Source organism: Malus sylvestris, chromosome 5 (assembly GCF_916048215.2).
Source record: "Malus sylvestris chromosome 5, drMalSylv7.2, whole genome shotgun sequence".
In the NCBI taxonomy this organism is placed as follows: Eukaryota; Viridiplantae; Streptophyta; class Magnoliopsida; order Rosales; family Rosaceae; genus Malus; species Malus sylvestris.
The window spans coordinates 43592309-43604452 of record NC_062264.1 but is presented as its reverse complement, the minus strand read 5'-3'; the positions used below and the strand labels follow the sequence as shown (position 1 = coordinate 43604452).

The following is a 12144-nucleotide window of genomic DNA, read 5'->3' as shown; positions in this document are numbered from 1 at the left end:
TCTCATTTTTATGCGTTTACGAACTGATATCGACTGTATTACATGGTTGTTAGAGCTATATTAAGAATTCAAAACTAAAAAAAACTTAAAGTTAAATCAATCACGAGAATAATGACCCGTTCATTCTCCTTTTCTGTTTCTGGCTTTCTTGATCCATGAATATTTTCATTCAACGTAAGCGACTTGTTAATAATTATACGATAAAAACTTTCATTTGAACGGATTTTGAATCTTTGGTTCAGTGAATTACAGCAGAATTTTGGAAATTTATAAAAATAGCATGAAAGAAGTATAAATTAGGAAAATGACCCAAGAGTGGAGGTATCGTTTTATTATATTTAATTTTGTTTTATAATATTATTTTCTGACATATGAATTGCACTGCTAATTTGACCTTTCGCTATCTGGATCTAGGGTTTCTCCTCGCGACGGCTCCCTTGTTCTTCTCCATCGTCACCATACCCTAGCTTTTAGCACCACAATTCAGAACAAAAATCCGATTCCATTTCGTAAACGCTGCATCATCAATCAAGGATCTAAGATCTTCACTCGAAAATAAAACCCTAATTTTTTTTCTTTTTTTTTTTCCTACGAATTTTTGTGATTTAAAACCAAAATTGGGATTTTTTTTGGAGATGACGACGATGTTGAAAGAAATCAACGAAATTGATGTTTTTATTGAATGAAACTTTGATGAGAGATCAAAGGAGGGAATAAAATTTCTGAGTTTCTTTTTTTTTTTCTCTTCTTGGATGGTGTTTGGGCATTGAGAAAATTGGTGTTTGGCAAGTGAGAAAATGTATAAGTTCGTGTATAAAGGCGAAGATTTACTTGGGGAAGTAGAGATATATCCAACAGTGAACGAGAACAACAAGAATGTTCAGGATGTGTTGAAGGAAATCAGAATAAGCTATTTTTCTCAACCAAGTGAAAGATGTCCACCAGTGGCAGTGCTTCATACCATAAACTCCTCCAATGGAGTTTGCTTCAAAATGATGGAGTCAAAGACGTCGCCGTTGTCGTCTCCGGACACGCCGCTCTTTCTTTTGCACTCCTCCATGACTCAGGAGAACAAGGTATAGCAGCACAACCATTGAATTAAACTCCCACCTCCAAGAAAATAACAAAATTGCAGAAAAAAACAGATAAAAATTGAAAACCCATATTCTAATTTAACCCCTTTTAACTTTATAATGTTGTTACAGAGGACTCTGAACAATTTCACATGGACCAATTTTGAATTTCACTGTAAAGTTTGAAACTTTGGATGAACCCAGTAAAATTTTTGCCCCAAATTGCATGAGCTGTTTGAACTTTTAACTGTTTTGAACTGAAACTATGGACTTGATTTCATAGAATTGTAAGATGAACTTTATTCCTCAACTTACTGAGTTTAGTACAATGACAGAACGCGTTGATGTTGAGAATATACCTTATGGTTTTTTTTTTTTTTGTGATGGCTTGTTTCTGATCTTATTGTATATGTGCTTGCGGGATGCTGTTACATGTAGAGATGATGATTGCGTGAATTATTCATTTACGAGTATTGGATGATTTTGTTTTTGTTGTGCTCTAATTGGATGTTAGAGTGTTTAAGGAAGAACTGTTTTTGTTGTGCTCTAATTGGATGTTAGAGTGTTTAAGGAAAAACTCTAGAATTCTGCAGTACCAAGTTTTCAGTTTTGTTATATGTTGGAATGCAGCGTAGAGTCCTTTATAAAATGGAAACATGCAGTTGCCTAATTCTTATTATGGTTTGAACTTTATGTGTTAACGTTGATTGAAAAGTAAGTTTATTTTCTGCCTATGTTATCTGGAATGAATGGTACTTTGTGCAAACCTTGAGCCGTCATGCTTTTCTTCAGACTGCAGTAATGCCCCTAGGAGGGGAGGAGCTTCATTTGGTTGCCATGCAATCCAGGAATGGTGGTAAACAGTTCCCATGTTTCTGGGGATTCTATGTTGCATCAGGACTATACAATTCTTGCCTTGTCATGCTGAATCTTAGATGTCTGGGCATTGTATTTGATCTTGATGAAACACTCATTGTTGCAAATACAATGCGCTCTTTTGAGGATCGAATTGAGGCCCTACAGAGGAAGATAAGCACTGAGGTGGACCCACTACGTATTTCTGGTATGCTTGCAGAGATCAAGCGGTATCAAGATGACAAGTTTATATTGAAGCAATATGCTGAAAATGATCAAGTTGTTGATAATGGGAGAGTTGTCAAAACTCAATCGGAGGTTGTTCCAGCCTTGTCTGACAATCATCAACCTATTATTCGGCCTCTTATACGATTACATGAGAAAAATATTATACTGACTCGCATTAATCCGCAGGTATGTAATACCTTGTTTATTATCTTCGTCATCATTCCTCATTTGGTTATTTTGGTCAACATCTGCTTGATCCGGTTGTGTGGATGGTTTTGTTGTTTTCGCATTATCTGTCTTTTGTTTGTAGTAAGTCTCTGTACTCATCGTTATAAGGTGTCCTAAGTAACATAGGATTTCTGTCTTAGATTCGTGATACAAGTGTTCTTGTGAGGTTGAGACCTGCATGGGAAGATCTTCGGAGCTACCTGACTGCAAGAGGGCGCAAGCGGTTTGAGGTTTATGTTTGCACAATGGCTGAAAGGGATTATGCATTGGAAATGTGGAGGCTTCTTGATCCTGATTCAAACTTGATAAACTCAAATAAATTACTTGATCGTATTGTCTGTGTGAAGTCTGGTAACTGTTATATTTCGTTTATAAATTTTGTTTTACAATTTCACTGGAAGTCACATGCATTTCTCTGTTTAATTAATGGATTTCATATATTATGATAGGTTCAAGAAAGTCGTTGTTCAATGTCTTCCAAGAAAGCTTATGCCATCCTAAGATGGCATTGGTAATTGATGATCGCTTGAAAGTGTGGGATGAGAGAGATCAACCTCGGGTGCATGTTGTTCCTGCTTTTGCTCCGTATTATGCTCCTCAAGCTGAAGTAAAAGTCTTTGCTTTGTTTTATATGGATATTAACTTTTTAAACTGATCTATTGTCAAAAATGCACATTTTGCATATTTATTTATTTTCCTCTTTAGCTTGAACTCATCATACCTCCTAATATTACAGGCAAATAACACAGTCCCTGTCCTGTGTGTTGCAAGAAATGTTGCTTGCAATGTCAGAGGTGGATTTTTTAAGTAAGGAATTAATGTCTCTAAACTGTTTTCGTGTAAAGCCATGCTCTGTTTATGAGCAAAATAATGGTGTTCTGTTGGCATGACATCACCTTTTGGTGTGATAACAGAGAATTTGATGACAGTCTTCTACAAAAGATTCCTGAATTTTTTTATGAAGATGATATTAAAGATGTCCCTTCACCTGATGTGAGCAATCATCTAGTTTCAGAGGTTAGTTGGAACAATTTTATGATGTTCTTTTATTTATTTTTTAATGAAATTTCTCCCGAAAAATCTCCTCCACACCACAGTTGTCACAATATGATAATTCCACTAATAGATTTTGGTTGTTCAGGATGATCCTTCTGCTTTAAATGGAAACAGAGACCCGCTCACTTTTGATGGCATGGCAGATGCTGAGGTTGAAAGAAGACTGAAGGTATATAAAGATTCAGTATTTCCATTGATATGCGAACTTTCCACTTTGGATGAACGTTTTTGTGCATCTGCATATGCGAATTTGTTAAAGTTCATTTATTGGTTGACCTATTTCTGGCATGTAGGAAGCAACCTCAGCTGCTTTAACGGCTTCTTCGGTAGTCACTAACATAGATCCAAGGCTTGCTTCTCTTCAGTACTCTATGGCTCCTTCCTCTAGCACAACTTCACTGCCGTCAAGTCAGCAATCACCAATGACTTTTCCTAATATACAGTTCCCTCAGGGAGCTTCAGTGGTTAAACCGTTGGGTCATCTTGGCGCTGCAGAACCAAGCTTGCATAGTTCTCCGGCTAGAGAGGAGGGAGAGGTACCTGAATCAGAGTTAGACCCTGATACAAGGCGGAGGCTACTGATTTTGCAGCATGGCCAAGATACAAGAGAACCACCACCGAGTGAGCCCCCATTTGCTGTCAGACCTCCAGTACAAGCCTCTGTTCCACGGGTGCAACCGCGTCCAGGCTGGTTTCCAGTGGAGGAAGAAATGAGCCCTCGGCAACTGAGCCGGACGGTACCCAAAGAACTTCCATTGGATCCAGATCCAATGCAGATTGAGAAGCATCGACCTCATCATTCATCTTTTTTCTCAAAGGTTGATAATTCTATTCCATCTGATAGGATTCTTCAAGAAAATCAAAGATTTCCGAAAGAGGTATTTACACTTTGTTGATCTGGCTTTAATCCTATTTTGTTATGCTGAGTGATGGATGTTGCTTGTGACTGGATTGTAGACAAGACTAGTCCTAAAAGATTATTGTTTTGCAGGCATTTCATAGAGATGATCGGCTGAGATTCAACCATGCATTGGCTGGCTATCATTCAGTGTCAGGTGAGCTATGACATGCACAATTTACGATGATTTTCAGTTTATTTTATTTTATTTTGGTACAAATTCATTGATAGATGCTGCTTTAAAGGCTTGAACATTTTCCAAAAGTACTTTTACCATCAGCAGTGTACTATCACAATTTGCCTAGAGTTTCACATGTTTGGACTATACCATGGCAATGATTATTCTTTTTTGGAAGGTTATTAATTGAGTATTATTTATGCAATTGGGTTATCTTATCTTCTTTTTGAACTTTTAACCAAGTGGAATTTAATGGTTCTTGTCTTTCTTAAAATGTGTAACTAACAGTTGTTTTATTTATATGTAATTATTGTATATTATCATGAGTGTGGTGTAATATAACGGGGACATGAATTTGAAGGTGAGGAGATTCCCTTGAGTCGATCCCCTTCCATGAATAGAGATGTGGACTTTGAGTCTGGACGAGCTATATCAAATGCAGAAACTCCTGCTGGAGCCTTACAGGAAATCGCAATGAAGTGTGGAGCCAAGGTATTTTGAGCTGTTTGTGTTGCAGTAGAAAATTTACTCTTTATTTTTTGCATATATCAAAACCTCGTGTTCCACAGGTGGAGTTTAGGCCAGCTTTGGTTGCTAGCACGGAACTCCAGTTTTATGTTGAGGTACTTTTGATCTTTGGCTTACTACCTTATAATTCCACATTAGTTTCTGGGGTATCACGTTTTGAACGTATCTAACCATAGTTCAATGTTTTCTTGGCCAGAGTTAGGGATGTGTAAATAACTTAACTTGTCTTTGGAAAAATTAAACCATTCAGTAATAAGTCGTATTGTTTGTGACATTTGATGTAAATTTCAATTTTTGATATTTTAGGGACTTTATGTCCACAAGTTGATAACTTTGGTTTCGAGTGAAGAGGGAGCTAAGACAGGAAATCGCATTTGGTTTGTATTCTATTTCATAATAAAATGATGGTTTGCTTTTATGATCACATCTTAGTATCTTACTAAGTTTTGGTGATTTTTTTTAATTTTTTAAAGCAGAAATAGTAAATATGTGTGCACCCTATTCCATAGCAATACGGTACAAGTGAATGGAGCATATCTAATTGATGGTAATGGGTGTAATTAGTGTTGGTAATCAGTTGTAAATGGGCCCAATAATTTGAATCAATGAATTTCATATGCCATGTAGGTCAAACTGTACCATGTAACTTATCACAGAAATTGTTTTTATTACTTTCTGATGTTGCATATTCCTTTGTTGGGGATGCCACACTTTAATTAGTTTATCCATTTTGCCTTTTGTAGGCTTGGTTTGCAGGAGAGAAAATTGGTGAAGGAACTGGTAAAACAAGAAGGGAAGCTCATTTCCAGGCTGCCGAGGGTTCTCTAAAAAACTTAGCCAGTAAGATTTCTTATTGCTGTATTTATTGCCACTAGCTTGGGCGATCTGTCATTCTCAATATTATTTTCATGCCTGTTCAAGTGGTTCTTGTACCGGTAAATTTATGCTCGACAAACTGATTTGATATTAGAGCAGTGATGGAACAAATTGACAACTAATTGATTTTTGACACATGTGAAGCCCACCTCAAGGCTAATATTCCATTTGCTTCTTTTCTTCCAAAAATTGAATGATGGCAAAATGTTCTAGGCAGCATTGTCCTTGACTATTAAGCCACAAACACTACAATCTCTTACTTTCGATGGAAAAGGATATTGTGGAATTAAGTCAATATATGACATATTTTTAAGATCTATCTTCCGCTAAATATTTTAAACTCTCAAGTCTCTGATATAATCATACTGGAGCTGATCTTAGATGATTATTCTGCTGAATGAAGTGCTTTTGTAGCAAAAGCCATGGATGGAGGATCGAGGGGTTATTTTAAACTTTGTCAGCTTTCCATCAGGGGTTAAAGATGCCAGTCAATCAATTTTGAAAGTTTTTAATTGAACAATTAACTGTTGGAACAATATGAAACTACTGACTGAGGACCTACTGCGCTAAAACAAAGTCAACTTGCTTATGAAATTATTGCATCTGTACTAGGGAATATTGGGTTGGCTTGGTTCTGTCCATAGATGGGAAAATATTATTGAGGTATCTCTCTGGTTTCCTTTTTTTTTTTTGTGTGTGAGACAATCCTGGACAACATTTTTGCAGATATATACCTTTCCCGCGTCAAGCCTGATTCTGTGCCTGTTCATGGGGAAATGAGCAAGTTTTCTAATGCTAACAACAATGGTTTTGTGGGTAATGCGAATTCTTTTGGGATCCAGTCATTTCCCAAAGAGGAGTCCCTGTCATCTTCAACTTCATCGGAGCCTTCTAGGCCACTAGACCCTAGGCTTGAAGGCTTCCAAAAATCTATGAATTCAGTCTCTGCCCTCAAAGAACTTGTAAGATTCAATACATGATAGTTTGCTAGTCTCTCTATCTTTTTTCTCTCTTATTTCCAGGTGCTGAATGATGTTATGATTATTGACGTTCCATAATTTTTCCTATTTCAGTGTATGATAGAGGGCCTTGGTGGTGTAGTTTTTCAACCGCGACCTCCACCTTCAGCTAATTCAGTTGAGAAGGATGAAGTGCACGTACAGGTTTGTATTTGCCATGATTACATGCTTCATTATTCTGAATAACATTTGAGTTTTGTCTTGAAGCATATTTCTTTTCTCTTTCTGCCCCCTTCCTTTCTTTATAATTCTCTATCATTATAATGTTGCAGGTTGAAATAGATGGAGAGGTCTTGGGAAAGGGGATTGGGTTGACGTGGGATGAGGCTAAGATGCAGGTAATTTTTCTACCGGTCCAATTCGGAGTACCCTTTGTGGTGCCTAGTCTTTTTGAAATGTCATATCTGTCCACCTAAACAATCTTTTCCTTAGGCCGCTGAAAAGGCGCTCGGAAGTCTAAGATCAACTTTATTTGCTCAGAAACGTCAGGGTTCTCCAAGGTGTGTGAATTCATCAGCTGCGAGTGTGTAATTATGTTTGCCAATTTTTTAATGAAGTTTGAACTTTCGTTGGATCAAGCAGCCCAAAGTGAGCCAATAATTCAGTTGGCTCTATTTCGTAGCTCTTGGTGCACATGACATGAAAGCTCTTGCAGCTTTGATTAGTTTTACAGCTCCAGCCAACAAACTAAAACTTATGAGGATAATTGAAAATTATACGTCGCTTTAAATTTTAGCAAAACTTTCTTGCTTTCTGTATTGACTTTTTGCAGAATATCAAAATAATATGTAGGTTGAGACCTTTTCCCTTTTTTCTCCTTGTAAATTTTGTTAGTTGCTACTCTCTCTCTCTCTCTCTCTCTCTCCCTCCCTCCCTCTCCATATATATTGTGTATTCTTCCCTTCTAATTTGGTGTTTCTGGTAAAAAGGTCTTTCCAAGGGATGCCAAATAAACGAATGAAGCAGGAGTTTCCACAAGTTCTTCAACGGATGCCCTCTTCTGCTAGATATCCGAAAAATGCTCCACCAGTTCCCTGAAAATCATACCACCATTTCATCCCATTTTGGTATAGCTACTGACATAACGTCTTCCGTACATATTATAGAGAAGGGCGAGGACCATGGAGCCGTAGCTGCTTAATTGTGGACAAGATTGAGCTTGCAGCTTCGTTACAGATTCTTCTGAAAGAACGGGGAGGTGCTTGTCAGGTGACTACAGTCCTAACATTCTTGTGGTTTTCAGTCATTGTTGTAACGATTTCCCCCCCCCACAACCAAATGCTTATAAGCCTCCTTGCACGTTTTCGGAAGGCAATGCCGTGTAACTCCTTTTTTGTGTGGTTGATGCATTTCTTCCAAGACTTTCGAAAGTGCCTATCTAGGTAGGATTGACAGTGTATTGATGTCTAGTTACCGGAAGTAAACAGGACACGGAGGCTTCGACGTCTGCCTTTGGCTATGCTCAGAGTTGCGGCTATGTAGTCCCGGCACGCTCTAAGCATCGATGGTTATTTCAGTCCGATTGCCAGTTTTCTTTCGGTGTCCATCTCTGCAAAGATTGGGAGTATAAGAAAATGTCAGTCTTCTGGGATATGTTACTTGAGGTGGAACTGCTTACTGATGTAAATTGAGCTAAATGTAATATGGTTTTCGCTTACCGTCGACGGAATGGAAATTTTGTTACCAGTATTGCGTTAGTTGATAATTTTTTTTTAACAAACAATATTATCTACGTTGAGGGGGTAAGGAAGTGTGCTAAGCGTCACAATGCGGTTCAAATTTACCTTTGGCGAGAATCGAACTTAAGATCTTTCGCTTAAAAAGTAAAGAAAAATACTACTAGATTGTAATATTAAGGATCGCGTTTGTTGATGTTGTGATGAATCTGGCAGCATCCTCACATAAGTGCAGGGTGTGGCATGAGCATAAAATGCCCCCGTCACGTGAGCAGAGAGAAAAAAAGAGAAAGGGAGATACACATATGACATGAAAGTTAACAATTAATAAAAGGTTTTTTAGCCAAAATAGTTCTTGACGTTCTTGACATTGAAAATTGATAGAATCAGTCTCTGAGTTTGTCCACTGTAAATCATTTTATTATTTTATGAAAAAATATGTTAATATTCTCGTTAAGTGAAAGAGTTGGTTTGACAAGTATAGTCTTAAAAAGGTGGTCATGGTCGTTTTATGTGATAATTTAACGAAGATTTTGACATATTTTTCACATAATATAATGGTTTAGAGTAATGCTATTCATACCACATTTTTATACTACATTTCTGTATCATATTAGGTGGTATCTGACGTGGACAGCCACATCATTTGAAAAATTTGCAAAACACAAGGAAATAAAGGAGAAAGAATCCTCGTATACCACAATCATCATTTAATTAACTAGTTTTTTCTTAATTATTAGTTTATTAAATAATGAACTAAATTTAAAATTTTGATTAATTCAAATGATGTGATTGTCTACATCAAATGCTACGTGTTATGAAAATGTAGTACAAAAATATGGTATGAATATCATTATTCAATGGTTTAAGGTAGATAAACTCAGAACTACTTTTGTTAAATTTTATTGTCAAAGATCAAAATGAAGAATTATGTCAATTTTAAATGCAATTTAATAATTTTAAAAGTATTACTAAACAATAGATCAATATATATATATATATATGTAGCGTAAAAAAGTGGTAGTCCGAACGTCAGTCAAAATTTACAGCGAAATTTGACAAGACCAAAAATTAGAGCTTCTTCCATTAGTTTCCAATTAAAACCTCTTTCTTTCCCTTTCAAAATATTTCCACTGAAATCCTCTTCAGACAGAGAGAGACAGAAATCACCGCCGCCAAAAATGGCTTCCTTCGACGCTTTCAGCGTGGACGGCGACGATCTTCATGCCCCTAACAGCCAATTTGACCAGGACGAAGTCGTCGTCGAGAGCTACGCCGACTACGGCTCCTACACCGACCACGGCGCCGCCACCGCCGCCCCTGACTCCCCGGATGTTTTCGGATTCGACGGTCCCGGCTCCAACTACTCCCACTCCACTCCCTTCGATTCAGCTCCAGTTGAGAACGGCGACGGAAATGGTTACGGCGTTGGCGAGAACGGAATCGACGATGGCGTCTTCACATCCGACGCTCCCGTGCTCCCGGAACCTAGCGAGTTTGTCGAGGAAGGTTCCGCTCTTCGTGAGTGGCGGCGGTAAGATCCGGATCCGATTCGCTTTTTTTGGGAAATCTAGTTGCTTGCTTTGTGAGCTGCTGCTTTAGATCTGTGAAATTCTGCATCCGTTTGATCTTAGATTTTGAGCTAAATATAGGTGTCTGTATTGAACTATTGTTAGATCTGTGTGATTTCTTGTAGTTGTGATCACTAAAAGGTACGGAAATGTTAGTTCTTTAGTTGCGATTTTTCGAGAAAGGTTGATCAAATTGTTAAGTTTATGCGGTTCTTAAAGACATAGATCAGCGATTGATTGTGTTTGTGTAGTTTGGAGCTGCTTCTAAACCAAATTGTAGTGCTTTTCGAGTCAAATTTAGCGTTTTGGTATGAGGATTGCTATTGATTTTCTTGGATCTGATTGCCAGAAGGAAATGTTTTTGCTTTCAATGAGAAGAATGAGTTCACAGAACCAAGTGTCATATAGCCGACCCCATTTAGTGGGAAAATGCTTTATTGTTGTTGTTGTAATCATAGAAGAATAAGTTCTTTCTTTCTTTGCTAGACTTGCTAGTGAGTTATGTGCAAAATTTAGTTTCATTTGAGGTTAATCAAAAGTTCATCGGAGTTTTTATCAACTCAATGACGAAAAAGGGTGGTTCAGTTTTTCCATCAAATCCAATCGGATGGTCGTTAGGAAAAAGGTCTTGGGTATAACAGTTGAACTACAACAAACTAATAATGAAATAACAAATTTGTCATGTTTGTTGTTCAAAACGACAACGGTAAGTTGCTTTAGTGATTTGTGCACGCATTGGTCAATCTGCACAAAAGTTACAAGTTAGCTAATGGTGTTATATTTCCGCTAGAATATTAATGACCTAACTTGACTTTTCTGGTACAGTCAAAATGCCATCCTGCTTGAGGAGAAGGAGAAGAGGGAGAAAGAACTGAGGAACCAAATTATTGAAGAGGCTGAGGAGTTCAAGCGTGCATTCTACGAGAAAAGGAAGCTTAATGTTGAGACCAACAAGGTCCAGAACAGAGAAAAGGAGAAGGTAAGTATTGGAATGCCCGCTTTTTGACTACCGGCTGTGGTTTTTTGTTCCTAATGGTAAAAAGTTGGTTTGTATGTTGAGCAGTTGTTCTTGGTTAATCAAGAGAATTTCCATAAAAACGCTGACAAGCAAAGTTGGAAAGCAATCGCCGAGCTCATTCCTCACGAGGTTCCCAACATTGAGAAGAGGAGAGGCAAGAAGGATCAGGAAAAGAAACCAGGAATCCAAGTCATTCAAGGCCCAAAGCCTGGAAAGCCCACTGATCTTTCGAGGCTGCGGCAAATACATGTGAAGCTGAAGCATAAAACTCCACCACACATGATTCCACCCCCACCCGCTCCAGCTAAAGACGCCAAAGATGCCAAAGATGGGAAGGCTCCGGCCAAAGATGCCAAAGATGGGAAGGTTCCGGCCAAGGATGCAGCACCAAAAGCTAATGCGTCTGCAGAAGCTGAGGTGCCCGCTTCAGAAGCCAAGGATGCCACCTCCAATGGTTCTTCAAACGCTCCCGAACAAGCCACTCCTGCACCTGCCGAGGAACTCGCTGCTTAATTCGAACCCTTCCATATTTTTTTTTGGAGATTGTAATTAACTATCGGCTACAAATCGCCAGCCTCGTTTGCTACTTATTATCCGAAGATTGTAATATTTGGCCTCCATTAATTAGTGTTTAGGTTTTAATTGTGCAGGCCTTTATATACATTCGTGTTTGAATGTGTTGTGCTTGGGATTTGAGATTTGGAATTTTCGTTGTTTGCACACATTTTATGAATATTTACTTTTTTGGATCAGCAGACGCGTTGTGATGAACTGCATCCATATTATTGTGAGGAGTACAAAATTTTGAATTAAAAGAATGTAGATTCCATCAACCATGATACATACGATCATCTTGTTTGATGTTTATGGATTTAGCCAAATTGGTTAGAAAAATTGTGTTTCCGTTTTTGCATTTAAGTTCGAAATTTGTTTAAATATT

At 37.9% G+C, this 12144-nt stretch overlaps 2 protein-coding genes across 2 annotated transcripts; both read left to right on the top strand.

Annotated features, from left to right (window-relative positions):
• The first annotated feature begins 364 nt into the window (after nucleotides 1-364).
• Nucleotides 365-8628, top strand: LOC126622356 (RNA polymerase II C-terminal domain phosphatase-like 1). Its single transcript, XM_050291063.1, has 17 exons — nucleotides 365-1076; nucleotides 1866-2342; nucleotides 2525-2735; nucleotides 2834-2991; nucleotides 3121-3191; nucleotides 3299-3401; nucleotides 3526-3609; nucleotides 3734-4318; nucleotides 4432-4495; nucleotides 4878-5008; nucleotides 5086-5139; nucleotides 5788-5884; nucleotides 6647-6882; nucleotides 6994-7083; nucleotides 7212-7277; nucleotides 7372-7439; nucleotides 7869-8628. The coding sequence occupies exons 1-17, from the start codon at nucleotides 798-800 to the stop codon at nucleotides 7975-7977; spliced, it is 2883 nt and encodes a 960-aa protein (XP_050147020.1). The 5' UTR covers nucleotides 365-797; the 3' UTR covers nucleotides 7978-8628.
• Nucleotides 8629-9643: 1015 nt separating this feature from the next.
• Nucleotides 9644-11956, top strand: LOC126622371 (clathrin light chain 1-like). The gene is made up of 3 exons (XM_050291093.1): nucleotides 9644-10149; nucleotides 11012-11165; nucleotides 11250-11956. The coding sequence occupies exons 1-3, from the start codon at nucleotides 9797-9799 to the stop codon at nucleotides 11715-11717; spliced, it is 975 nt and encodes a 324-aa protein (XP_050147050.1). The 5' UTR covers nucleotides 9644-9796; the 3' UTR covers nucleotides 11718-11956.
• The last annotated feature ends 188 nt before the right edge of the window (nucleotides 11957-12144 follow it).

What these genes read in the sequence shown, in the direction of transcription:
- LOC126622356 (XM_050291063.1), top strand. Translation starts at nt 798, where the DNA reads ATGTATAAGTTCGTGTATAAAGGCGAAGATTTACTTGGGGAAGTAGAG. An exon ending in GTCAGAGGTGGATTTTTTAA is followed by an intron (nt 3,192 to 3,298) that starts GTAAGGAATTAA and finishes GTGTGATAACAG; the next exon opens with AGAATTTGATGACAGTCTTC. An exon ending in AGGATGAAGTGCACGTACAG is followed by an intron (nt 7,084 to 7,211) that starts GTTTGTATTTGC and finishes ATAATGTTGCAG; the next exon opens with GTTGAAATAGATGGAGAGGT.
- LOC126622371 (XM_050291093.1), top strand. Translation starts at nt 9,797, where the DNA reads ATGGCTTCCTTCGACGCTTTCAGCGTGGACGGCGACGATCTTCATGCC. An exon ending in GCTCTTCGTGAGTGGCGGCG is followed by an intron (nt 10,150 to 11,011) that starts GTAAGATCCGGA and finishes TTTCTGGTACAG; the next exon opens with TCAAAATGCCATCCTGCTTG. An exon ending in AGAACAGAGAAAAGGAGAAG is followed by an intron (nt 11,166 to 11,249) that starts GTAAGTATTGGA and finishes TATGTTGAGCAG; the next exon opens with TTGTTCTTGGTTAATCAAGA.